This window comes from Melozone crissalis, unplaced genomic scaffold (assembly GCF_028551555.1).
Source record: "Melozone crissalis strain CALT ecotype California unplaced genomic scaffold, PUWL_Pcris_2 ptg000016l_1, whole genome shotgun sequence".
NCBI classification, from domain to species: Eukaryota; Metazoa; Chordata; class Aves; order Passeriformes; family Passerellidae; genus Melozone; species Melozone crissalis.
In genome coordinates, this window is record NW_026535794.1 from 11193959 (window position 1) to 11221843 (window position 27885).

A 27885-nucleotide genomic window follows, 5' to 3' on the forward strand; every position below is an offset into this window, starting at 1 on the left:
TTCAGCCAAAGAAAAGCTTTAATCACACTAGAACAAGTTATCTGAAATGTACCATTACAGCATTATGGGTACGTTCCAAGACACCTAAACTGACATCAGCTTTCTCTTCTCGTGAAAAGAACAGTAAGGTCTCCTGAAATATAAATAAGTGGTTATGCTCTTTTTCACCAAATAAGTAGGGAAGAACAGGAATTAAGATTTTAATACAATGTTTTTTAAAAATAAAAATTCTAGTATGCCAAATTAAAAGAACTGGCACCCATATGAAGACTAATAAATTGCCTTTAATGCTAATGCTCCAACAGCTTCAAGCCCTTGAAGAAAATCTGCAAGCCACTCTTACTCAAGTTTATTGGCACTAATACTCTGGGTACAGAAAAACAAACAAACAAACACCAAGAAACCCCCCAAAAAACCCCAGCACACCTCAAAAGTTCAACTTCCGGAAGTATGGCAGAAAACCAGGTTGAACTTTTTCCTCTACTGTCAAATAAGTAAAAATTCACATCTAAGAAATGTAAAACAGAGAACTCAGGAAAAAAAAGGGGGAAGAGGAACAAACAAAAAGTGCACCAGCTTTCAGAGAAAAGCAAAGCATGAGTTTTTCAGAACGCTCCCTAGTGCTTGCTCCAAGCTAAGCTGGAAGCAGGAAGTATCTGCTCCTTAGCATGGCACAAGTGAAACTCCTGGCAGAACATACAATGAAACCAAACCCTTTAAGATGTCCCAAGAGGAAACATTCCTCCCAACATACAGTTAACAAAAGCAAAAATTTGAACATATTTGAATAACAATCAAGTCTTCAGTCTTCTTGAAGACATATGCAGCATTTACTACAACATGTATGCACAAGCATCCCATACAGCCACTGACTGGATCCTGCACAGCAGCACAGCAACAGCAGCACGTGGCACAACTGACTGAGCAAAATTCCTGTTACAGGCTGCCAACTCCTGCTTCTATGGCTTGCTTTTTTCAATTTTTTCAATCTTCTATGGCTTGCTTTTTTCAATTTTTTCAATTACACGTACACACAAAGTGCATTCCCTGCATTGTCCCCACATGGCAAAGTGTGACCAAGAACCTAATTCAAGATTAGTGATACAATTCCTGCATAGCCTAAAACCCCCTGTACCCTAAATGATTGCAACCTGTCCTATCTTGCAGTTTATGTAAATCCCCCCCCAAAGGGCTGAAGCCAAGCTAAGTTGAGTTCCTAGTCAGTATGGAGAATTAACCAACTCCAACAGCTCTGTTCTGGCTGCTTAATGTTTCAATGCTTTCTGTCAGCCAACTGTCTTCTAAAATGTTCTGACCTACAATTTTGATTAAGACATAATGAAAACACAATGTTTCCTACAGCACACCAGGGGAACATGCAATTAGAATACTTACTAGATGAGAACCGTCCTTAACTTCTTGTACTTGCTGCACCTGCGGTTCAGCCACAACTTTAGTGTCCTGATCAGAAGTCATGAGCTGTCTGCTTTTTGGCTGCTCAGAGAGAACTTTACTGGTCACCTTTGTAAGCTGCAGAAATAAAAAGACAAAAGATTCTCTAAGTGGTTGTTGAAATTCCTGAGAACCACAGCCACTCCAGACACACCACCCTGACTCAGAGCAAAGGCCCAAAGAACTTCCACACAATTCAGCTGGGATTATGCATCCAGAGAAAACATAAAATGAGGATAAAGCCACCTTGCAGACACACTCAGCTCCCAGTCACTGGCTGCCTTCGGATTACAGATGAACACTTGCCACAGCACTGGGCAGGGAAATTCCACTGGGAAAGTTTCTCTTGATTCTCACCTGACTTATTCAGACTGCATTTCAAACCATGACTTCTTCACACCACCTGCAGACTCCACTCACTAAGAAGCATTTAGTCACAAACCAACCCTTCTTCTATAACTACTTTTATGGTCATTTTATCTTTGCAAGATTTAAGAAGCATGTTACAACAGTTCTGCTAGACTAGTAATGCTCAACCAGTTCTTCTGCTCTATCACCCCAAAATCTTTTATTTGATTAAACAGGTAAAAAACTCAGTAGAGTTGAAAGCCTGACAGTGACATTGCTTTGAAATTTGATGCTATTATTTTTAAAAGTCACCAAACAAACAATAAAAGCTAATTTAAAGCACAAAGTCTCAAAGTAAATATTGAGGTGTGAAAGACAGGCTCAATTTTTTCTTTTCTAAAAAGATGTAAAATGTTTTTTTAGTTTTTTATTCACAGGAAATTCCAGTACTGGATCTGTAACAATGCATGAGAAAGATTTATTGTCTTCAAGCTGGTGACACCAAACATGCAATCTCCCTAAAATGAAAATGTAAAGATTTGTAGCACGTAAGTTATGTTCCATTCTTTAGGGACATAAGCCCCTTTTAGGCTACTTTGACTCCAAGACCAGAGTTAAGAAGACCTTCAGTCTACAGCATTATGGCTTTCCATGAGTCTCCTTCACACTGTATTTTGAAATGGACAAAAGCAAATATCAAATGCAACTGACTGAATATATTCCAACATTTTCAAAGAAAATTACTATGTTCAGCTATAAACTGATTTGAGCACCTGTATTACAGGATAATGCAAAAGGTATTTTGTACATATAGCTGAGGAAACAAAATACACTGACATCCCCAAGAAGATGAACATTTCAGCTTACATGAACAGTTGCTTATTACCTCATGCTACTGGTGTGAAGTAAGCACAAAAAGTATGTTTTCAAAAGAAACACAAGTCACTGTTATATTCTCAGAAGTTTCTTAACTTCTGTTAAGAAGTCTGTTAATGTCTCTCACCCTGGAATAGAAACTACTTAAGGAAGAAATGGCACAGACAAAAAACCACATTAAAATGGAACTAAAAAATTACACTACCCCTCACAGTATTACACATAAATATACTCACAGGTTATGTAACAAAGCCTGGAATTCATTCAGGATGTTTATATTTTATAAAATAACCAAAAACCATCCTCAGGATGAAATCAAACTTTTCAAAAGCAGTACTAAACAGTCAATTCTATGTTGCTCAAAGCCATGCATGGGAAGAGGTAGACACTTTAGCACTGCATGAAGTGTCTAAGCCTCTTGGAGAACACTTCTGTTTCTGTTCATGTTTTTTAAAGAAATTGTGTTTAGCCTTTCCAAATTTTGGATTAATTTTTCTTTCTAAAAAGAGCCCAAGACTCCTTAGTCATTCCACATATGCTGTATGTAACCTCCACTGCTGATCATACTACCCTTGGGCATAGCTTTAGTCCAGAGTCATAAGCTAAAGGCTACTTTAGAGAAAGACAAGCATGTTTCAGTCAGCAATGGTGGTATCTACTCAGCATTTTGGATACCCATATCCATGTTAAGGTAGCTCTTTACATCCTTCTGTCACTTATTTATTTCACATATTCCCATCCCCTTCTAGGATCAGCCTGTCCAGAGCCATGCTGCAATCTCCTCCATCCTCTGGTACACTGTGTTAACACCAGAACTTTGTCAGTCTATGGATGAAGGAAGGGAAGGGAAACAGCTGCAATCATATGAATCTATCAAACAAAAAGTAAAGTTCCACTACATATATGTATGTCCTTTAAAGCATTTGCTGACTGGCCATCAAGCACAACATACCCAGCTAAATCATTAATTGCAGCGGAGGATAGACAGGTTGTCAGCTAACCTGACATCACACCACTGCAGTGTGCACACTGCAACTCCAAATTCCTTGGGTGAGCCACCAGCAATTAGAGCAGCATATCATCCTCCTGCTTTTCAGAAGTCCCTTAGATGAGATTATGCAAGATGCTTATCCCAGGCCAAGTGTAGATTGAAGCCATAGGTAACTTTGCTTACTCAGACTAATAATCATATTCTCATTAGACACACAGATTTGTTGTGATACACACCATCCTAATACCACTCACCTTGTAAACAAATTCTTTTTAGTAATTACAATGTCAAACCCATATATTTAAGTTGAATTTTGATCTCTAAGTATCAAAATGGCACTCCAAACAACAGCAATAAAGTAATTTGTTTGAAGAGGATAAAACCTGCTTTCCAAATCCCGTGATTTTAACAATGATCAGCCTTTGCCTTTCTGCAAATGAGCAAGCCATACAGAAAGATCCCAAACACAGAAGGAGGGAGCTTCTGCTGCAATTTTGCTTCATTTAATACACCCCACTGCTACAAGTCTGCAGGATGTCAAGTGCTCAGCTGCAAAATCTCGGTGGTTGTGAGATACTTCAAAACAACTCCACATGCAGGGCTGTTCTGGAAAGTTAATGCCACCTTTCCTACTGCAGAGCTGCCACTTTTGGACTCCTAGAGAACAAAACCCACATGGCAGCAGACTCCCATGACTATCATGGCAGAGAATACAAGGGCTGTAGAAAAAGGCAGTGATACTTCACGAAAGAGAAAACCAATAAAAACCATGGAATGTTAAAAGCTCTCCATATGATATGTTTTAGCATGTTTTTCATTAGTATTGATATATGTCTTCATATAAAAGCTTATTTATACAAACCACAATCAATAACTGGCAATTCTAGAAACCACTGGTACGTATTCACTGTTTCAAATAGTTTATCAGCTGGATTAGTGACAAGTTAAATGGAGCATTTTAATGGAGCAATAAAAATTATCATCCAACTGAAGAGTTACCTTGTCCATGACTTTAAAAGATAGGGTTTACCAGTCAGCAGTTCAATGTATCTTTGCATAAATAAATGTTGCAGCAATAAGCAGGAGACATTCAAGAGAAAAATGCAAGTTGGCAACCCCTTTTGGGATAGAGATAGCAGTACCTACAGCAGAACACTGAGCTATCACAATCAAATGACAATTTTTTCATCACAGAATCACAGAGCAGTTTTTTCAGTTGAAAGGGGCCTTTTCAAGGTCATTTAGTCCAACTCCTCTGCAAGAACAGGGACATGTTCAACTAGATCAGATTGCTCAGAGTCCTGTCCAACCTGACCTTGAATGCTTCCAGGCATGGTGCATCCACCACCTCTCTGGGCAAGCTAGGCCAGTGTTTCACTGATTTAGAAGCACCCATTAATTTCAATTTCTGCAAATGCATATAGTAAACCATTATATCCTTCTGGCTTGACATCTGGCCATCGTGGAGTAATAAGTCAAGTTCAGCAACTTGAGAATAACTCTGTTCCTGACTCTACTACAGACATGTAAGTACTTATGTCTACAACTATCTATCCCAAGAGAAACTGCCTAGATTTTATTGAGACTTATCAAAAGTAGTCCAAATTTGGTTTGTAAATAGCCAAGACAGTGAAGTTTAAAATACAGGAAAAACATTTTTCTTTAGAAACAGCACAATATTCAACCATGTTTGCTTTCCCCAAAACTGTAATACACTGCTCCATCTGCAAAACTAGTAATTGCAACAGCAAGGGCAAGAGTGCTTTATTAGTCCTTTTCTCATTAGTCACCCTTCACTTGTTCAGATCTGTCCCTGGGGACACCTGGTGAGTGGTTAACCTGAGGAGTTACAAGAATATTTTCAGGAGGGATTGAGATCATCTGGTCAAGCAACACGGGTATTTCAGCCTACTGGTTTCACTCTGCAACATCCACAACCACCTTCACAAATAGAAAGATAAGGGGTTTGTTGGGGGGGGGGGGGGAAGAAGTTGATTTTTAATTTTCTTTTTTGTCTGAGGTTTTTGTGAGGTTTTTTTGGCAGTTGTAGCATTTTGGTTTTTTTAAAGCTGACAGCATGGTTCTTCTCTGTCAAGTATTTTCAAAGCCATCTAGTTATAAGAATTCCATAATTTCAGAAGATACAAACCAGCAATGGCCCACAGAATGACTGCACAGATAAGTGCACACAAAGCACATGATGACTCTTGCCTGGGTGCCAAGCCAAGCAGAGCTGGGACTGCTCTCATCCAGAAGCCACACGTGTGTGTCAGTGTGGTGCCAACACCCAGCCAACCTTTACACTGCATTTAGAGCAGGTTTGGGTATCTCACTATGGGCAGAGTTAATGTGCTACTGTCTGAAGGTATTTATAAACACTCTGCATCCACATGCACCACAACCTTGCAAATAGTTTGGAAAAGGCATCTATCTCCCTGATTGTTACACAGCAAACAAAACCCCTACTGCTCTGGCTGACCTCCCTAAAAACCTCCCTGGAGTGTAGCCCCCAATCCTCCTGCTTTCACTGTAGACATCTCTAATTTTCTCATTCATATTCAAAGTGTGCTTTCCTGCACTCTGTTTCACTGTCTAGAGTTACTATAGTCTGAGTAGCAGCATGTGTTCCCTCAATCAAATCAGTCACATAGATCTGTTATTTAAAAACATGCAAAACCCCAAACAATGCTCTAGGGCCGAGATCTTGCCTGCCAACTTTCAGCCCAGGGTAATCAGCCCTTAAAAAGAGATTTACCAATGCAAGTGCTGACAACTAACTTTCACCCTGCAAACAGCAACAGCATAAAGCAAAAAAAGCTCACTAGAATAAAAGAACTTTTCACTGCTCTTCCAGCAAGTACAAACAAAAATTGATTTGAGTTTGGCTTTGTGCAGAATTCTTCCTAACAAACATTTTAGGAACTTTAAACACAGATTAAGTTTTCACAAGGCTAATACAGAAATACACTTCAGTAACATGAGAAAGCTTAAGATGTTTTCCAAACAGAGGTGCGTTGCTTAACTTGAGCCTCATAACAAACTTCCAGCTGCAAGCCAGAAATCCTCTTTCTACTGAGAGAGAGAACATTCTTTCTCACCATGTACCACACACTTTTGTACCCATGAGGATCACGACACCACAGCAGAGGTAATCAGAGCGACCACGGACCTCAGCTCTGAAAAGTTTTAGCATCTGCTGAAGACATCACATAGACATTTATATGAGAAATAATAGATGCCTTTCCCAAAAATTTTAATACATTAGCTCCTCTTTAAATGAGGTTTAACTTTCCTTTATTACCTTCACCAGATTTGTGAATAGCCAAAGCATATGTAATATATATCAAGAGTTAATCATGTTCTTAGTCCCAGTGCCAACTCAGATATAGGATATTTGGTTAAGCTTATACAGCATCATCAGGAAAAACTGGAAAAACCCTAATCCTGAAAGGCTGAGAGTTTCCCTCTTAGTGTCATAAGCACTCATACAAACTTGCAATTTTTATCAGGTGGTTGTTTGAGGATACTTTCAAAAAAACATCTCAGCTGTGGGAGCTGACCCATCATCCTGCTGCATGGGGCACATGCTACCATTCTGTAGATGAGTAACATCATCCAAGCTGCATCATGCCCACAGAGAAGACTGGTGACAGAACTCAGGGGTTTCCATCTTTCCCTTCAAAGCAGGAAATCACTTTCTTTACAGAACAGATGTGACAAGTAATCCAGCTTTCAAAGGATGGCATTATTTAAAATAAAATATGCTGTGAAGAAGTTCCATCACCACAGCAGATAATATAGCTGTGAATAAGAAATCTAACAGCACCAAAAGCATATCTGTTTGTGGCCATCTCTGCAATCATCACTGTGCCTACATCAGTTGTAAAATCTCTATTACACAACAGCAATTAAAAAGCTGACACGACATAAATATTTAGTCACAGCATGCGTCTACAGAAGTCTTGAATGCACTACTACTAAGAATCCTCACAAGGTCCTCAATTTGTTTAACTGCTGATTAGCTCAACAGTTGGGGGAAAAGTTGAAAATTCACCTCTGGAGCTTAGTGTTTAAACCCAGTGATCTATACAAGTCTGTCAGATGAAGGTTTCAAAACGTACAAGCATCCAGTGTACATGCCAGCATGGTGGCTGCAAAGTTAGATTTCAAAAAACCCAAGAAAAGTACCATTGGATTGGTTTCAGTTTTCCTTCCTGCCAAGAAATTACTTATGCCCCAGCACTCTCCAGAATAATGCAACTTCTGGGTTCCTGAAGAGGAACATGGACCTAAGCACTGGGGGCAAACCTGCAACAGAACACTTGGAAAACTCAAGGCACTTCAAAATGCACAAGGCAACAGCAGAACTGCAGTGTCAGAAGAACAATTAAACCTTAATGCTGTACCTTTTGAACATCCTTCAACAGAAAACACAAATCAATTTGAGCTGCTGCTGCACCTACTTCACAACTTTGTTTTTTTTTTTAATACCTTCTGTTGTTTATAAGGTTGAAAGCCTCCAAAATTGTTCTGCAATTCTATTAATTATCCCTTAAAATGTAATCTCTCATTTTAAAAAGCCTGAAATAGTAAATCTTGCTGTTTAAAAGGAACACTGCATTTTTTAATTTAAAGATCTATAAAGCATTTCTGTGTGAGGCTTCCCAAGCAATTCCCAAGTCTCATCATTTACTGAACATTCCCACTCACACAGAAACCTGTGCTATGAAGAGCACATCAGAAGTGATTACTCTGCAAGTCTGGAAATCCAGATCATTACAGTAATTAGCTGTCCAAAAGATGCCAAGCAGCAAGTTACTAAACAAAGGTGATAAAATACCAAAGAAACCTGATACTGGTGAATGATGAGGACTCTGTACAGAGCCATACGAAAAACTCTTTCAGTGAAGAGCAAGAAAAATGGGAAGAGGATAAAGTTACATTCTTACTCAGCACCTCAAACAAGAAGATGATGTCAACAGTGCACAGACCTCCACCAATAAAAAATTATTGTATATATTGTATATATTGTATTATTGTATATATTTTTTGTATCGTGATTATATTTTTTGTATCTAGCCTTTTATGCACTGCATTTAAAATATACGAATGAAAATATATAAATGAAAAATAAATGAAAATTAAATAATTTCACTACACTCAATGGTCTCTCACAGGATTTCTGCAGCCCTCCTGCACACCAAGAAACTACACATGCAGTTATTATCTGATGTGCACTCAAACATCACTCCAGAGATGGACCAAGAAGCCTGTGGCTCACATCCTCCTCATTAATGCAATAAACCAGATGTTTAATGGTATATAACCTAACAAAAATCTTACCCATTTAGAACACAAGCAGTGCCTACCAAGCAGGAATAAGCCACTAGGCAGAAATTTTTATGCCTTATAAGAATGTCATGTGCCTTGAAGACAAGAGTGATTGTGTCATGGGCAGTTTTCAGTTTGCCTATGGCTTGTTCTCAGTTTTCAAGTCTGAAGCAGCACTCTCCTGACTGCAGGCTGAAGCACATTACATTAAAAAACTCAACTCATTAATTAGCAGGAGTTGCTTCATGTTGCACATCCATCACAAAGCCACAAGCTTGTTTTCCTCCCTGTAAGTGGACTAACAGCACACACCCTGCAGGTTATTCATAAAGATATATATTTAATTTCTATTATAACTATCGTGCCAGATAAGATATTTATCAGATTATGATTTCAAAAGTACCACACTTAATTAAAATTCATCTCTCAACTCTCAAATTTGTGCATTTTCTAAGAAACCCCTCAAATGGCAAAATTAAATTGTTAGCAGGTCAACCAAATCTAAGAATTCAGAAAAGTGGAATGCTAACTTAATATAAATGAATTATGATCATAGTTCTCCACAACCTGTTCTCTCTTGATAAGCTGAATGTAGAATTACACATTCTACATTCATTACCAAGGCCTACAAAGAGCAGAAAACATCTCACATTGAATAAAAATGTCTTTTAACTTTCTCAGGAAACAGATCAGGAATTTGTTACTCAAGCAGATTAGGTAAGTACCTTGAAGTATAATGATCTTCCACTAAAATGCTCCATCACCTGCCCTCCCTTACATTTGTAAGCATTTGACTTCCTGCCTGACTCCCAGCTCTGGTGCAACTTTTTATTTTTCCAGGACAGAAAATATCACCAGAATTTGAATAAATCTGAGCACCCCCTTCTACAGTTAAACAGAACTACACAGTAGGTGCCTGCACATGCACTTCACTTCTGTGGCCACCAAAGCAGCAGCAGAGCACAGAGGACTCAAGCTGAATGCCTGGTGGCATCAACCCTTCTGTCCTGCTCCAGGAAAGCAGAGGAGCAGAGAGCAGAACTCCAGCTCTCAGTGGAACTCAGCAGCTGAGGTCCACATCACTCTGTTGCTGCTGTTACAAAGCATCACCAATAAAAAAAAAAAACCCAAAACAACCCAAAACCAAAAAAGGAAAGTAAAGGCTACAGTAACATATGTGCAGGACCTTCACAACAGAAACCCCAGCAGATTGAGTTGCCTGTACTGAATTAAAGAGTGAAAGGACAGGCCAGTGCAAGCCACTGCCTCTCCTGCACTGAAATAATCAGAAAACTCATTAAGCCTAAATACAGGGCAAACAATGCTTCAAAGGAGCTACTGAATGACAAGCTCAGAGTGGGACCCCACGCTCTGCACAGCACTTCATATCTGCCTCTGCTTCCAAACTCCACTTGGAATACATTTGTTAAATAAGCCTAACCAGAGAGGCAAACTAATTCTTCCTATAATCTTCTAAACCCAGCCAGCCTAAATAATGACTAAGTAAATAAACCCCCTTATATTTATGCCTAACATGGGTTAAGAGAAACTGCAGGATGTGATGGAAGTTCCTTCCTTCAGCAGGATTTTTTCTTTAATGAATATATTTTAATAATCTCATCAGAGCATAGACATCATATATTATATACAAAGCACTATTCACACTGATTTCTTGTAACATTCCCATCCACCTACAAGGCAACACCTATGCTTGCAGTGTCCAGTCCAGTAGGATTCTCATCTGCAAACACCACAGCTGAAGCAATACAAAGAAAAGTCTTGGTATTTTTACTAATATGCATAAATTTAACTGCTAAAAATGTTTACTTTCTACAGAAATATTAATTCTAGATCTTTTAGGGTGGTCTTTGATAGGCTAATTGGATTTTCTCTGAAAGCCAAAGCTTTTCAATAACTTCAGAGGTCTTTATGCCAACAAATTAGCTGGGACACTGTTCCAGGCTTTTAATGTAATACCAATATTTAATATCAAATACTGCTCACTGATCCAGAAATTGTCATTTCCGGCAAATATTAAATGATGGGGGAAAAAAGTGATGGAAAGGATCACAAAAGTATGTTTCTAAATGTTACAAAACCTCACCTAAATGAACCATCATCCATGTTGCTTGCTTTCACTAATATGACATGAGTCAAAAACTGCACAACACACAGAAAGCAGAAGAGCAATTGATTAGAAACAGTAAATTGAATTGGTGAGAAAATTCAAGCTTGCCCTGGAGTAGACAGAGCAGGAGCAAATACCTGTTAGCACTAATGACTGGGTTTCCCAAAAACTTGCTGATTCCTGTACTATTTTTAAATAGTCATTTACAGAACATTACAGGGTAGCTTAAACTCTTGAACTCTTAAAATAGGCCTGTATTGCTCCTTCCCACAGCCAACCAAGACTTCATGAGGAGATTAACAGGGCTATCAGAAAATAGATCTATAGTCTATTTCATTCAAACTATTCCCTATTTTGACAGATATCTTATCTCCAGCAGGTGAGTTTACTCTGGCACTCTGGACACCAAGTCTGTCTCATCCTACCATACCTTCTCTGAATTCATGCACATATTATGCAAAGATAATATCTTGCATAATAATGTATTTTCTTTGTTTTCCTTCCTTCTCCACATAACTGGCCTGCTCTCCCTTAACCAATGAGGTGAGGGTGTTTTTTTGGTGTTTGCTTTTCTCTAAAGTAGGTATTGAAGGGAAGTGTAAGATTAATTTTCCTATTCCCGTGCTGAAAGAAGTAACAATTAAGCAAGAACTCACACAGAGGAGTCAAGTTTAGGAGACTGTTGCACTTTCACTGTGAGAAACAGTTTCAGTCTAAGACAAACTGACTCCTGACTTTGAGTGAAAACTAAAAAGATTCTGAACTTTGTTGAATAACATAGCAGCACCTCAGCACGTCAGGCTCACTGTGAGTGGAGCTGTCATTCCATAAATTCTGTTTGTTTAACAAAACAACTGCCAGTTCTAAAGGATTTTACTAGCTGCTTCAAGTTTTTAAAGCTAAGAGGCAGCCACTGATGGTCTTTTCCCAGTTCTTCAAAGAAACACTAAATCTTCAAACGCTGTAACACATGCTGAGCTTCCAGGAGGTTTAGCACTTGCTTAGAGGGAACAAGTTACATGTTGTGCATGAAGAGGGTGAGTTTGGCAATGCTGGGAACAACGAACTTCCTTGTTTCAATTACTGAATGTTCCTCCTCACGATTTACCAATACCAGCTCTAAGTTTTCCGCATTCTTCACTACACTGCTGGCCAGAGAGTGGCTGGAGCGCTCACAGCCCGCCTGTGACTCCAGGCAGGACACTTGGCAAAGGTAAAGGAAACAACTAACCCAGCTTTGCTGGGCAGGATTTTATGAACAACATCTTCCTCAGAAAAATTCCAAAGTTGGCAGAAGCAGCTGCAGCATTTTATGATGAAAGACAAGACTAAAAACACCACTTGAAGCTATAGGGTTAACATTCAGTGCAGTTCCAAGGGTGAGGTTAGAAGGCTGACCTTCTTTAACAGACCTTAATAGTCTTATCTTCGAATATTGCTATTACTTGGATTCCACGTTTCAAGTCTGCAATCAGCGTTGCACTTAAGCAAGAGGAGGTCAAAAGCTGCATATGGAATTTCCAGGACTCTTAATATTTTTAGTACTTTGAATTATTATTTAAGACACATACACAGCTTCAAAGCCAATTTGCCAAGTTCTTTATCATGGCATTCTGGGACCATACAATAAACTCCTAACTCAGGGAAGCAGAAATCTAACACCACAGATCTCAAATTCAAATACACACAGAACCATAATTCTGGGAAAGATTTGATGCAAACCAAAGGGACAACCATTACAATCCTCCTGGAATATATTTTCCCTCACAACAGGCCTGAGAAAACGAGGAGAGAAGAGGATCTATACCTACAAAAAGACCAAGTGAGAGGCATATATAACCACATATGATGTTGATAATGCCAGTGATAAGCAAAAAGGTACAGTGACAATTTCTGTCCCAACACCAATGCATACAGCAATCACTGACAATGCAAAGACTATTTCAATAAACAGCCTGGGATGAACTCCCCTCAATCTCTGGAGTTTCGTTTTGGTTTTTGTTTCTGATGACTTGAAAAGCAGTCATTGACCTAGAATGTTAGTTTAAGTTTCGAAACATCTTAAGGACCAAATCTAAACTGAAATTTAACTACTTACAGAAGAAGCGTGACTGAATTTTAAGGTTGTGTAAAAGAAAAGGAAACTAATGCTTTTTGCCAATGATTATTTCATTAACCTCTTCACCAAAAATAGAATTTAACTCAAATAATCCAGTCATTTTAGCATTACTTCCTCTTTTAATAAAAGCTACCATCCTCCATTGCAAGCTTCACCGAAACCAGAAGCAGCTCTTGCTAGTTTTAAATCACTGTATGAAAGACTATTGGGTGCACATTTGTTCACAGTTAGAGTACCCTACCTTCCCAGAGTATCACTGTAATCAAAACTACTGGTAATTCAGGTTTTGACTCACAGTTAAAGGATGGACTGCCAATATTTTAGCTTGGATTTAATGACAATTTTTCCTTGCAAGTCAAAATAACTGGGCACAGACCCTTCTAAAAATTTCACTTATTCCTTGAATCCAGTTAGAATACACAGTGTTAACTAAGAAAATTATAATCATAAAATATAGACTATAAACTAAGCTATAACATATGTTCATTAAAAAGAGTCCCTTTCCTTCTTGATAGCATAATTTTTTTGACATTTATTATGAAGAATTGGACAAGAAGCTTTAAATTTGAGCAGGGACACAAACCCAAGATCTTGGAGAGATGCCAATGTAGACAATGATATTCTGACCAAATTGTTTGCCTTGCTGCTTTAAACAGCAACATGGTGACCATTTTCTGTCCCTATCGGTCGGGCAGCAACAACATTGAATGGGAATGAAACTCTGAGATAAGACTGCAAATTCTGCACACACAGGTAGCTCAGCACTTAAAGTAACCATGCCCCAGTACATTCTTCACTTCTGCTCTACTTTTAATTCCTAGAACAAAAACCAGAAACCAGGAGGATACATCAAACATTTGAGCATAAACCTCAGCACTGGGGTATGGAAAAGCAAGCTACTTTGGACATTGGCCTGTTGATTCATCAGTTCCTTGTTTGAACAGTCAGAGTCAGACTCTGTTGTGGGGCAACCTGTGACAGCATCACAACCTGTGAAAATACGCATATGGATACCAACAGTGACCGAAAACAAAACCATAAAACTGCCAAGAGACATCACTGTAAAGCTTTCAAACCTTTCATTAAGTTTCTGCTGAATGAGATTTATTAAAGGATTTCTTTTCTCAACATAGTTACTATTTAACTAATATTTTGTTTCTTGGGTTTCCCTGTTGGATCACTGGCATCCTGTGACTATAAAGTATTTTACTTAAAACAGACTGCAGAACATGAGATGGGCCGAGAAACACTGATAAACACTTTTAACAGAGTAACAGTTTTTTACAGTGTTTTAAGCAAGTTTGCAATTCCACTAACAAGACAGATGGAAGTCTGCCTTATGAATAGTACCAATAAAGTATTCACCATTGTTGCTCACTTCCAGAAGTCAGGAGGGAAGGGCCAATAAGAGAGAATTAACCCATACAAAAGGAAAATATTGTTTAGATACTTGCTCAAAAAACCACAAGAAATCTAAAAGCCAAATAAGGTGATACAGTATTTAGCCTTCCAAAAAGCCCAGCATTAGCTTTAGATAAAATAACTGTATGTTCTTCACACTGAAAACTCAGTGCATTCCTGAACATATCCCATGTGAAATTCTGATAGCATCTGAAGGTGTAATTTCCGAAGTCTGTGTTGCCAGTGTTTCCTGTTTTCAATAATGAAAGTGATACTGGAATTTTAGAAAAGAATCCCTAACAGATAAAGCAATTGTGTCCAATTTATCACAGGCTACCACAGCAGACAGGTGTCTGTCCATTTCTATAGGCATCTATATTTCTATCTATATGTGCAACAGTCCAGAACTCAAAGCTGTGTATACCTGCCACTACCTTAGGTGCATGTACACTGAACTCAATATCTGTGAACTCTACATGGCCACAGAGGCAATCCAGAATAAACCTCTACTGTAGGATATGCTCCTGGAACACCAGCTCCTTACATGCCAACAGCCTTATGAGAATAACAACAGAGCTGCTGGAAGTGCAGAGGTGGCAATCCATTCAGCTTATGAACAACTGATTCCTTTTGTATTACATCATTCAACTACCCATTAAGGAGCTGGACTGACAGGATCCAGAACATGCATAGCCCAGCCCTCCCTGGTAAACGAGAGCGTTCGAAAAGATTAAGACTCAAAGAAATTGGTGATTCACCAGGGTGTCAAAACAGCGCTTCCCCAATTCCCAGCAATGTTCTAGGCCAAGCAGCTAGCCACATATTAGTAACCTCTGTCAGACTTCCAATTTTGGAGTTAATTGTTGTTCCTGAAACACATACCCAGACACAAAATACCTGCAGCAGCACACATCACAGAATGAACACTGCCATGGCTATCCTAAGCACACATTTATGCTGTATTACAGTCACACCTAATTTGAGCACACCAAAGTGCCTTTGTTGTCTGTGGGTATTGCTCTGAGCACCTGCTTCTGAATGGGGGGCACCCTCCTTTAGCAAGGGGATGGAACAGCTACACACAGATGTGAAAGATCAATGATTTCATAAATCCTTGCCTCCATCACATCACCAAAGTTTAAGTACCACCAGCTGGGAAGCAATTAACAGAAATTGTTTCTATCTTGTAATACTTTTATGGAACTTAAGAAGATGAATGGGTGGAACAGAAACTGACTTCTGGTCTGTTTCTAACAAGTGCCTCAAACTTGTTGGTTGTAGACACATTTTTATCATTAGACAGTCAAAGTCATTATATGCTTAAAGAGAAAAGAAACAGGTTGCTGGAATAGCAATGGGCCTTCCTCAATTATCTGGTATTTACAGCACAAAAAGGTTTTTTGACCAGGTGAAATATCACTGTTTATATTCAGTGCAGTTGCTTTAGAATGCTATTTTTGTGTTTAACTATTATTGATACACTAGCTTGACTTGAGTTTAGCACAGAGGAGTTAATGCACAGGAAAAGAAAACAGAGCTTTCCCAAAGCATTAGCTTGAAAATGCAAATACAGTTAGAACTGGTGCCTTTGACAAAGCACATTATCAGTTCAGGGGAAGGGGTTGTGTGTGTGTCTTCTCTTTTTTAAGGGATTACAAACTTTGAAATAGCACTAGTTTTAAGTTTTACATCACTTTCTCCATCTTAATTCAATTAGTGGCTTCTGTGGTGAAATCCACCTGTCTAGATCTTGCATATGGACTAAAATCAGAGTACTAATTTCAGCACGTGCATGCCTTGTTTTCAGAACAACATTGCTCAAACACCTTTCCAGGGCCTTTACTACAAGAGTAGCTTTTATTGCCATCTTCTACATAGCTCTCCACACATCATTGCCTGTTTCAAAACTGCAGGGAGAGGGTTAATTCTCTTCCTTACAACGTCCTGTTTTGTAACATCCTGCCCTTCCTACTCATACCTGTGTGCCCATTCTAAATGCAAATGCACAGGACTTCCAATACACCTGGTGGCTGAGTATCACTGATCACATGCAGGGAAAAAAATGCAGCCTGAGATTATTTTCTACAGCTTTGTCTAAGACTTAGACAGACCTGTTGTCCAAAAATGTCATTTTGCTAGTAAATGCTTAGAGGAACAGAGAACTTTGCAAACCACATTTATTACGCCTTATGGCACGTAAGTTTTGCACACGGGTGCGTACATGAACACACACACAAATCAGACTCCCAAAGCTTAATAATCTCCAGACTCCAGAATACATTTCTTTGCTTGCTTCATCTCTTTCTGCCAGCAACAGCCCTCCTGACACTGCATTTGTGAGCTCCCTCCACAGCCACCTTCGCACCTCCAAGGCAAGAGTGTTCTTCTTCAGGATCGATAAGGCTGCGGCCTTTGCAAAACCTGCTCCTTGCAGCACAGGCACGAGAAGAGTCAAGTCAAGTGCTTTACATTCTCATTTGTGTGCCTTACCTGTTAATTTACGAGAATGTGAATGCCTGATGAATATATATAGACACCATGGAATTAAACATTAATCGCGCTGAAGGTCCTAAAAGCCGCCTAGTTTGAAAAAAAATCAAACTGATGGAATACATCTACACCTAATTACTTTGTTTTTTGTAACTCCTTTTTTGCTACCTTTAAGCTGTCGCTTTAGATTTGTCATGCACTATGGCCACAAACATGCCTTTTCCGTGTCTAGCATGTGCATTCTGTGAGGTAATGTAATAAATATTTAACAAAGAGTTTATATTACCATGCCAATTAAGCTCTCAACTGATTTAAAGCCAAAGCTGCTGCGAGATAGGAGACTAAATAAGGGACGCAGCAACAGATCGGTGCAGAACATGTAGATGAGACAAACTTGCCTCCATTGACTTTGCATTTCAGCAAATAAACCAAGGCTTTAACTTCACTCTAACAGAAATAAAGCACCACCATCAGAAACTGCCCACATGGTATCTGTATGTCTCAAAGAAACAAAACCCCCCAAGCTCCCATAACTGCTTCCAGTTCCAGATCTTCTGTTTTGCTCTGTAATGAAACATTTAAGATACAGCCCCATATCTAAGCACTATAGACAATAAATACATATCAGCCATTTGTACTTTCTCTGTGTATATTGGCACTACAGCCAGCCATAAAAAGCAACCAAGGCAGCACATGCTGGTGTGTGCTTACACCTTTAGTCCTTCAGAGTGTTTGTGTATAAATGGGTAAAAAACACCTGGAAAAAATGACAAGGTAAACAGTTCAATGTAACCCAGAACATTGTGTGCGCTTAAGGACCTGATTACATACAATTGTTTATTAAGGAACATCCAAGAGATCAAATGCTTTCAATTTTCTGCTTGTAAATTCAATGTTTGTAATTCATTTAGGAAAACTTTTACCTCCATTTGAATAAAGATTATTTTCCCCCAAAATGTGAGACCAATTAAACATAGAAGTAATTGTGGCTTCTGTATAGAGAATACCTACATGAATGACAACACATCTAGAAGCATAAAATTTTCTGTAGACATTATACATAAAATATAGACTGCTTTTTGTATGTGTATTATCAGGCCTCAGCCTAGTTTTGACCTCCCTTTCACCTCCCACAAAAGAAATTAAAAATATAAAAATATCAATGTTGTTCTAATAGCTAGAATGAGTAAGCTGATTAGCTTTATATCTTGAGAACTGACTTGAAGAAATGCTTACAAATCAGCAGGGAGAAGTGAAAGTTCAACTGATAAAAAGTTACCAGACCAGAATCAAAACCCAAGAGTTGTGAAATACCAGCAAGTTGAAAAAAAACATACAACACGCTTTGACCTTTGAGAATTTATCCAATCTGTAAAAAACAGCTAAGTCTGACATGAAACTTCAACCACAAGACAGACCTTCCAATAGCAATCCTTGAGGCAGCACTAGAGAAAGATTCCTTCTCCAATTTTCCTAAGGATTCAGAGGCCAACAAAACTAGGCCAGAGACAAGAGGCAGAATCGGAAGCCAGAATTCCCATGGTTTTACCCCAAGAGTGACTCAAGTTTAAACAGTGGTTTTGAAACCAGCTCTCTGTCTCTGTGGCCACAGGCAAGTCTTAACCACTTTGCCTCAATTCGCTTACCTGCAGAATAAAAATAATTATACTTATCTGCCACACAGGAATCTCACACAACAAACACTGTTTGCCAAGCGCACATCTGTTTAAACTGCGGACAAAGCTACGTAGTAATTTCGAGCACCTGGACAAACTGAAACCGAGAGCGAAAACAACTCCGAAGGCCCAACAACAACGAAATCCCGGGGGCAGCGCAGGGCCGGAGCGCTCCCGCCGGCGATTCACCCGCTCGGGGCACGGCCGCCGTGGAGAGTCAGCGCCGTGCCCGGAGCCCCGGGCCAGGGCCCGGCACCGCCCGCTGCTCCGGAGGGTCCCGGCCGCCCATCCGGCCCGGCCGCAGGCGGGGCCCCCCGGCGCTCGCCCCGCTCCCGCTCGGCCCGCGGCACACGCGGCTCTCCCGCAAGGCCCCGGCGGCGCGGGGGCAAAGCTCACCCGCTGTGCCCGGGGCGGCGAGGCCGCAGTGCGGGAGCGGCCCCGGCGGCTCGCCCGCCCTACCCCCGCCGGCACCGCGGCCCCGAGCCGGGATCCTCCTCCTCCTCCTCCCTCCCGTCTCTCCCCCGGGAACCGCCTCGGGTGGGAAGATGGCGGCTCCGGCCGCCTCCCCGGTGCGAGGGGGCGACGGAGCGGGGGGTGTCGCTCCCCCTTCGGCCCCGCCATCCCCCCGCACCGGGAGACGCGGCTGCGGAACGGCCCCGGCGGGCGCCGCCGCCCGGAGGGCGCGGGCCGGGCGGCCCCTCGCACTCACCTGTCACCAACAGCCGCCGCCGCCCTCGGGCCGGGGCTCGGCGCGGGGGACGCGGGCGGGCACGGGGGCGGGGGGGGGCTCCGCCGGCGCGGGGCCTTTCTCTCCTGTCGGGTTCCCGCGGGCGCCGGGGCCTCTCGCCGCGCCGCCGCCGCCGCCGCCGGGGCCTCGCCGCCGGATGCCGTGAGGAAGAGAGCGGAGCGCGAGGCGGGGCCGAGGGGGCGCGGGCGGCGGCAGCGCCGGGGGCGGGCGGGGCGGGGGGGGGCGCGGGGGGGCGGCGGCGGCTCCGGGCCCGAAACGTCTCCGAGCCGAGACTCAACCACCCGCTCGCATGAGAGACCCGCTTCCGGCTCCCGGCGGAAGTCCCGCCCCCGCCGGCGGAAGGGATTGGCCGGCGCCGCTCGGCCGGGCGCCGCCGCGCGCGGATTGGCGGAGAGGGGAAGGGGGGAGGGGGCCCCGGCGCGCGCGCGGCGTGTGACGCGCGGAGCGGCGCGTGAGGCGCCTGACGTCACCCGCCGCGGAGGGGCGCGCGGGGGCGGGGCCGGCGCCGCCCGCCCCCCCGCTCCCTCCGCCGGAGGCGTTTTGTCCCTTCGCAGGCGCCGTAGCCCGGCTGGGAAGTGGCGGGAAAAGAGCCGGGAAAGGGAAGGGAAGGGGGAAGGGAAGGGGAAGGAACGGGAGGGCGGAGGGTGGGAAGGGAAGGGAAGGGAAGGGAAGGGAAGGGAAGGGAAGGGAAGGGAAGGGAAGGGCGGGTCAGGGGTGATGTCGCGGAAGCGGCGCCTCCTGTCCCGCTGTCTCCGCCTGTGTCTCCGGCAGTGTCCAGCCGGCCCCGGGCGGTGTCTCAGCCCTAGGGACGGAGCGGGCCGGGGCAGCGCCCGAGGCCGCGGGGCCTCAGCGAGGGCTGCGGGTGTGGAGCACGCCCAGGTCCGTGCTGCGGTGACACCGGGCACGTTGTCGCCTTCTGGAGCCCTGCCATGGCAGCACGGGAGGGGCCAGAGCCTGTCCGGAGTTACCGCAGTGTGTCCCAGCTCCTGCTGTAGCTGCTCCTGTGTCAGTGAGCAGCTGTGGCTCAAACGGAAGTGATAAATAGCAGAATTTTAGGAGAAGAGTATTTAATGACAGAGCCTTGTGTTTCACGTGGGTTGTGAAAACCTGGAGAGTCTTGTCTCATAGAATCACAGAATGGTTTGGCTTGGAAGGCACCTCAAAGATCATCGAGTTCCTGCCCCCTGCCATGGGCAGGGACACCTTCCCCTGGTCCGGGTTGCTCCGAACCCCATTCAGCCTGGCCTGATGGAGCATCCACAGCTTCTCTAGGAAATGTGTTCCAGTGTGTGGAAAACACCAATCGCTTGTTTTTAAAGTTTAATGGCAATAAAATGATTATAAAAATAGTAATACAAATAGAGTAATAATAATTTGGACAATTTGAATTAGGACAAATTGAATATGAGACAATAGAGACAAAGAGTTACTGACAGTCTGGGTACTTTTTTCTGGGCAGCACGAGCCCGAAAAAGGACACCCGTTAACAGGATTAACCCTTAAAAACAATAACCTGTTGCATATTCATACATCTCATACATTATGCATAAATTCTATTCAAATACGGGATTCTGTCTGGTCATCATCAACTTCTTCCTCTGAATCCTGACAGCACCTCTGAGGGGGGAAGATATTAATTTCTTCTGATAAGGGAGCAATAAATTCTCTTTCTCTGAAAGATTCAGGTGTCCTGTGGCTGCTATCTCAGTGTGAGTCCTTTCTTTAGAAAGAAAGTATCCTACTGCAATACTTGCTAAGAAAGAAAAAGAAAAATATTCTGATTTTAAACTCTCAAACATGATAAGCCCCATTATATCCTTGTTCTTGAGTTGCCTCAAAATTCCTTACCCCTTTAGACATGCAGTCTTCACATCTTCCCAAGCTGGATTCCCATGCAACACTTGGAGAAACTTTTTCTGGAAAATTATAGGAGTTTTCTACCTGCCTGTGCCCCTTCTCATTCTCACTGTGGGGGATGTAGAACTTAATCTCTAAAAATGCTTCTGCTTTTTAATGGCACACTGCTGAGATCAAAGAGGTTTGATGTTTTCCTTGGTAGCTGAGGAGTGTGTGGCCAGATGGGAGTGAAATGTTACAGATTTCATGGGTGCTCTGTGTAATAGTAGAAGCTACTCCTGTTTCTACTGCCTCTCATACTCAGCAGTCAGGAGAGAGAGTGCACCTCTGAAGGAGCAATGTCCATGAGTGATTGGACCCTTAGTCTACAAAAATCAAGCAAGATTAGACTAACTAATTGTTTTTCCCTTGATCTGTGGTCAATCAGATATAAAAAGGACCATGTAAGTTATTTCTCAGTGTATTAGTGATATATTCTTAAAATTACACTTTGGTCTGGAGGAGTCTCAGGAGGAGCCTCATTGCTGTCCAAAACCCCCTGACAGGAGGTTGTAGCCAGGTCAGGGGCAGTCTCTTCTGTCAAAACTCAGTGAAAGGATGAGAGGGAATGGCCTTTAGTTGTGCCAGGGGAAGTTCAGCTTAGATATTAAAAAAAAAATGTTCACTGGAAGAGTTGGCCAGGCACTGGGATGAGCTGCCCAGAGGGCAGTGGAGTCTTTGGAAGTGTTCAAGAGATGGATGCGACACTTGGGGATGTGGTTTAGGGATGGTTGTGGAAGTGCTGAGTTGATGGCTGGTCTAGATGATCTTGAAGGTCTCTTCCAACCTCTTTCATTCTGTGATTCTGTAAGTTTTTAAATTAGGATTCATAGTTCACAGGGGGAAAAAAAAAGGTCTTTGGTATGCTTAAGAGGATAACTCTGTACAAAGAGGAACTGCAAATAATGCAGTGTTCTTGGAAGCTAAACCTAGAACTGAACAGTCAGAAAATCAAACCTTCAACAGTCACTGGATGTACTGAAACACGGGCTTTACAGTCTTTATGATCTCCTCTCAATATAATAAAAAGGATAATATTTCCTTCATCACAAGAGCATAGAGGATTAATTCATTGGAGTTTCTGAGGCACTTGGGTGGTATGATAAAAACTTCCACTAACACAGAACTAGATTTCTGATTTGTAAGGAATTTCCTGGTTTGGACTACCTCTTTTTTTTTTTTTTTATTTGTTTCTTTGTTTGTGAGTTTGTGGTTTTTGTTGTGTTTATTTCTTTTTACTCCTTTGAAACACACTTATAAACTATTTTACCCTTCAGATCTATGGGATAAGGCTTCATGAATCACTAGTATTTAGGAATTGCTGACCTAGAACATTTGCCAAAAGTCACAGACCACTTAGTACTCTGCAATTTTGTGACATCTTATGAGTCAAGCAATATTTTACAATTCCTGAAGCTATTACCCAGCTTTGCAGGAAGAGAGGTATTTTGAAACCTAAGATACTAAATGATGGTACACAATGGGCTATTCCTGTCATAAAACTTTAATAGAATCCTGTAACCAGTCTCTATTGCATGGATTTGATGAGTGACATTTTAAATATATATTATTTCCATGTCAGTATCTTTCATAAGCCACAAGTAAATATATGATTGTGCCAAAGACAGTCCTTGTTCCAAGTAAAACTATCTCAACAGCCAACATGGAGGACATGAGAAGCTAAATAATCCTTCCAAAGGGAGAGGAAACTAAAAGAGATTAGGTGACCTGATGAAAGATTATACAAGATGGGCACATCTAAGTTTCAGCTCCAAGTGGTATCCTATAGTTTAGTGAAATGTTCAGGCTTCCTTTGCAGCTAAGTGAAAATAAATTATCAGGTAAACTGATGAAAGGCCATTATTGATCAGATAGATTTATGATCCCTGTTACCCCATGCGTCTCTAACTGAAGGAATGATCCAGGTTCAGATGAGGTAGACAGAGATGTGTTCCAGTATAACTTTTCTTGTTTGATGTTTAATGGCATGCTGTTCACTTTCCCAACTAAGTGCAGATGTGTAACACAGAGTGTTCAGTCTTAATAAAAGCTGGTGATAACGGAGATCTGGTTCTGTTCTAGTTGAACATCATTTATAACACTGTTGTGAGGCTACCAAGAGACAATTCCTTAATTACATGCAGTGCCAAAGCGCAGCTGGGCTGCAGTGGGATCCTGGTGCCCAGGCAGCAGCACTGAGTGCCCACACGTGCTTGGCAACATGAACACATGCATTTTGTGTCTTTCTTGGATCTTAGATACCCAGCATTCTAAAGTGCTGCTGTAGAACCAGTTCAAAGAGCCCCACTCTCAGCAGATTTTCCCTCTGGCCTTATCCCTGCAGCAGGTGAGTCTGAATTCTTTAAGCACAGAGAGCACTTTAAAATCAGGCTGTAGGGTGGGTGCAAGCCATTGTTAAACCTGGGGTTTCATGAACACCCTGTAAAAAATGTCTAAGCTGTAGATGATTCCATAAATACTAAAACTTGTTTACAGCAGCTGATTGCAAACTTTCAGGAGGTGGTAACAGTGATAATTACTGATAATTGAGCATAATCACAGATCTGAAAGTTGCCATTCTGTTTCATGGACCTTGCACTACCATAAAACTGGCACAGGCCTTACTCTGTCTATAGATAACAGGTTTGTAGCAGAGGCAGGACATGAAACCAGATCTTGCAAATTCTGGGTTTGAGCAATATTCTGACTTTGATTTAGTTATTGTTAATCTGTGACATATTTATTTCTTTAGCTTGGGCCCATTTTAAAAAGCCAATTAAACCTTAATGAAAAAAATTTATAATTTATACATTTTCTGGCTGAGTAAAAATTTTTAAGGGGTCTAGAATCTAATGCTTTCTTAGCACTAAGGATATTAGCAATTTTCTGCCTTTGTACCTATTTTCATCATTCTATCACTGCTGTTTCTGAACACTTCACAACAGTCTTTAAATATCATTATAGCTTCTGTGTGAAGTATGAGTGTATTTATCCCTATCAACAGCTGGCAAACTAAGGCATGAAGATGTTTGAGCTCTGTGTTGTAACAGATCCTATACAAAAGTTGTATATACCTTGAAAAATGATCATAATTTTGTATCTCTGTCCTCTTAGGCACTATACTAAGATTCTGTGGGATCATATATACATAAATTTTTAGTCCACAAACTTCCAATTTCAAACATGAGCATCTTTAATTGTATTTCCTGCTCATGTTCTCAAAGATTTTAAGATTTTCTGTTTCTATATCTTGTCTGTGTGTGTGTATTTGGATGGAATTTTAAATCTCTCATTCTCAATTATGTTGGACATCTGTGAGGAAAATGACATGAAATTGTCATGCCCCTAATGAATGAATTGCAAAGCTATGAATATCAAATGTTTCTAGTTAGACAAGGAATATATTGGATAAGACATAGTAGTGAGCTGGGATAAGGTAGTAACTTAAATGCTCAAGACTTGAAAAATAAGCATGTACCCTCAATAGAAAGATATTTGTGGCATCTTTGTTTCCCGTTTTCAGGAAAAATGTGCTCCTGCCTTGAAATTCACATTTTGTTTGGCCATTAGTTAATTTGGCATCAGATAGACTGTTTAATAGGACCTTCCCATCACAGCAGAATATTACATACAAGAGAACCAAATAGAATTCAAGAAGTGTCTCTTTTTTGAAGTTAATATTTGAGCCAAGTGAAATATTAATTACAAAGAATTGTTTCTAAAGCAACACTTTTCCCTAAATCTATTATCAATTATATCACTAAATATAATGGCATTAACATAGAACACAACATAAATCACAGAACTCTCCTAAATTTTTAATTTACCTGGATAAATGTGGTTTTCCACTTTAACTCTGCATTAGATATCTCTCTGTGAAATGCTCTCCAAATTTCTTGTGTAGCCTGTATGGTCCAAGTGATTTTGCTTCAACTGGGAAGCCTCAGGTTGTCCTTCCTGTTTCACTATAAAATACGTTCAACAGTGGGATGCCAAGGGCAGAAATTTATCCTGACACCACAAAAGAAAACTCTGCAGGCTGCTATTTCATCTGTGTATTGGATACAAGACAGGTATCCAGTGGTAGAGTGTGGTATCCAATGGTGTATTGGATACAAGACAGGTTATGTAGAGGGAAGGGGCTAAAGTTTCACATTTATAATAAAGAATTTGATGGAGACTGGTAAACAGATGAAATTTAATGCCATAAACCAGTGACTATTATTTATTTTTTTAAAAGTTTGAACTACTGTAGTCTAGTTGTAGGGTCTGAGAGATGCTTTATGTCCAAATGCTGGATGGTCCTTTTTGCCAGGATTGCCTAAGGGCATAATTGCCATAATGTAACATGTGCTGCTTTTTAGGGTCACTGTGGCTCAGGATGGAAAGGAGTCCATCCAAAACCCCTTGCAGTGATTCCCAGGTGCTCTCTAGTCCTTTGGGACCACCAGTCGCTGCTGTAGCTGGGAAAGGATTTCCCAGGCCGTGCCAAGGACAGTGCAGCTGCAAATTGTCTCTGGTAGCAGCCGCATTTCTCGAGATGTGCTGAGAGTGCTCAGTGCAGGCAAGGAGAGCATGAATCCTCCTGCCAAGCACTGGCTGTACAGTCCCTGACACTTCATTTCCCTGGCCCCCAAGATGATTGTTCCTGGCCTTGATTGTTCTTTTAACACAGCTTTGAGAGCCGAGCTAACCTATTGCTTATAATGAAACATACACAACAAAAGGGATCTTTTGAGAGTTTTACACCTTGTGGCTGGATTAGGAGGTTACACCTTTCTCAGTGATGCAAAAAGTACTTTAGCTAGAAGGTGTGATTAGGGAGGATAGCAGAGAAGGTGGCAGGAAAGCTCTGGTTGTTGAATTCATCAGTAAGGGCTGAAGGACTTCTTGGTTTGTTTCTTTTCACATGTCCTTTTGAATTGTGGGCTTACTGCTTCTGAAGTTGCAGGGCTGAAGCTGATTATTAGATAAGTCAAAAAAGGTGTTATTCTTCCCATGCTGCAATGTTTAAAGGATAATTCTCTCATAGATCTCCTCCACTCTGCTATATAAATGAAAAAACTAACAGCTTGTGCATTGCAAATAAGAATCACATGAAAATAGGGTCTGTAGTCACTGAGAATTGATAACATCCATTCCTGAGAATCTCAGATAATTCTTGAATACTTTAAAATAAATAATCTTATGATTAATTTTACCTATACTTGCACATGTATTTCAAGATAGATTTTTTAGGGGGGCATTTCAGAGATGCCCACTGGCCTCTGTCTGCTCTCTGATAAACTGACACCAAGTTCCCTGTAATTCTAAGGAAAGGAGCAAAAAGGGGACAGAGAAGAGCTGGTTGAGCTGCTTTAAGAAGAGCCCTGCCCTTGTAACTGGTGGCAGAGGGACACAGTGGCCTTGAGTCTTGCCCTTGGCAAGCTGGGCTTGTAAACACTTGGGGATTGCTGTACATCACAGCTGCTGGGGGTTTATCTGTGCTAAAGAAACTCTGCTGTCCTGTCTCCAGTTATTTTATGCCCATAATTTACAGATACAGTGTAGCACGTACCCACCCTCGTCGGGTTTTTTGATCTATTTCTCGTGCTCTGCAAGAGCTGGCAGGCCCTCAGGGAACAAAGCAAGATTTCAAAAACAAAAGACCATCAGGTGCTGATAGTCTGTAAAATCACATCTGATTGTTCTTTGCACCTCTTCCCCTCAGTCAAAGAAGACAACTAGTCTTTGGAGGCCTGTAAAAAAATTACTCCACGCTGCTGAACCCTGGAAATTGTCAAGATGATCCATTTAATGCAGCCCTATGAAACCCCTTCCCTCTGGCAGAGCCCTTTCCCATGGCATGAGGATTCATTTCTGGTTTGCAGCCAGCAGAAGGATTCCAGTGAGAGGGACAGTTTTCACACCTGTTATTTTCTAATGCTCAGAAGAATAATGCAGTTAGATCCTGTTTGAGAAGACACAGTGCTTTCTCCTCATTTCATGCTTCAAGTGATGCTCTTGGCATCTCAAACATATTCCATACCAGAGGGCCTTGATCCTCAGGATGTTTTCAGGGGAAGCATTTTCCTGTATAAACTACTGTTGCTCTCATGAAAATTTCTGATTGATCTATTTCCTCATCTACCACAGAGCTTCTGTGAAGGCTGCTGCTTGCTTCAAGACACAAAGAGAGCTCCTGCTGAAGCAACCACCTCTGAGGAGGCAGGGGTTCAGAGTTTATTCCTGCTCTCTTCCCAGTGCTTCCTGGACTCACCTGCAATGCTGACATCCACACCAACTCTCTCCTCTTACAAATTATGATGGTAACACCTAATTTCAGGCAGCTGGTTTGCTTGAAAACTTGCCATCCTTCTTCCAGTGAAATTTTCCCCTTCTTAGGATACTGTGTGTCTTTTCCGTCATATTGATGGGTCTTATCTTTAG

The 27885-nt window shown here is 41.5% G+C and overlaps 1 protein-coding gene across 1 annotated transcript in view; it reads right to left on the reverse strand.

Annotated features, from left to right (window-relative positions):
* Positions 1-19593, reverse strand: part of LARP4B (La ribonucleoprotein 4B) — a 53966-nt gene extending 34373 nt beyond the window's left edge. Inside the window, exons 1-2 of the mRNA XM_054273900.1 lie at positions 19522-19593; positions 1396-1530 (exon numbers count right to left, since the gene is read on the reverse strand). Of these exons, the coding sequence (XP_054129875.1) occupies positions 1396-1476 (81 nt within the window). The 5' untranslated portion in view covers positions 1477-1530; positions 19522-19593. The remainder of the gene's footprint in view (positions 1-1395; positions 1531-19521) is intronic.
* Positions 19594-27885: the final 8292 nt, after the last annotated feature.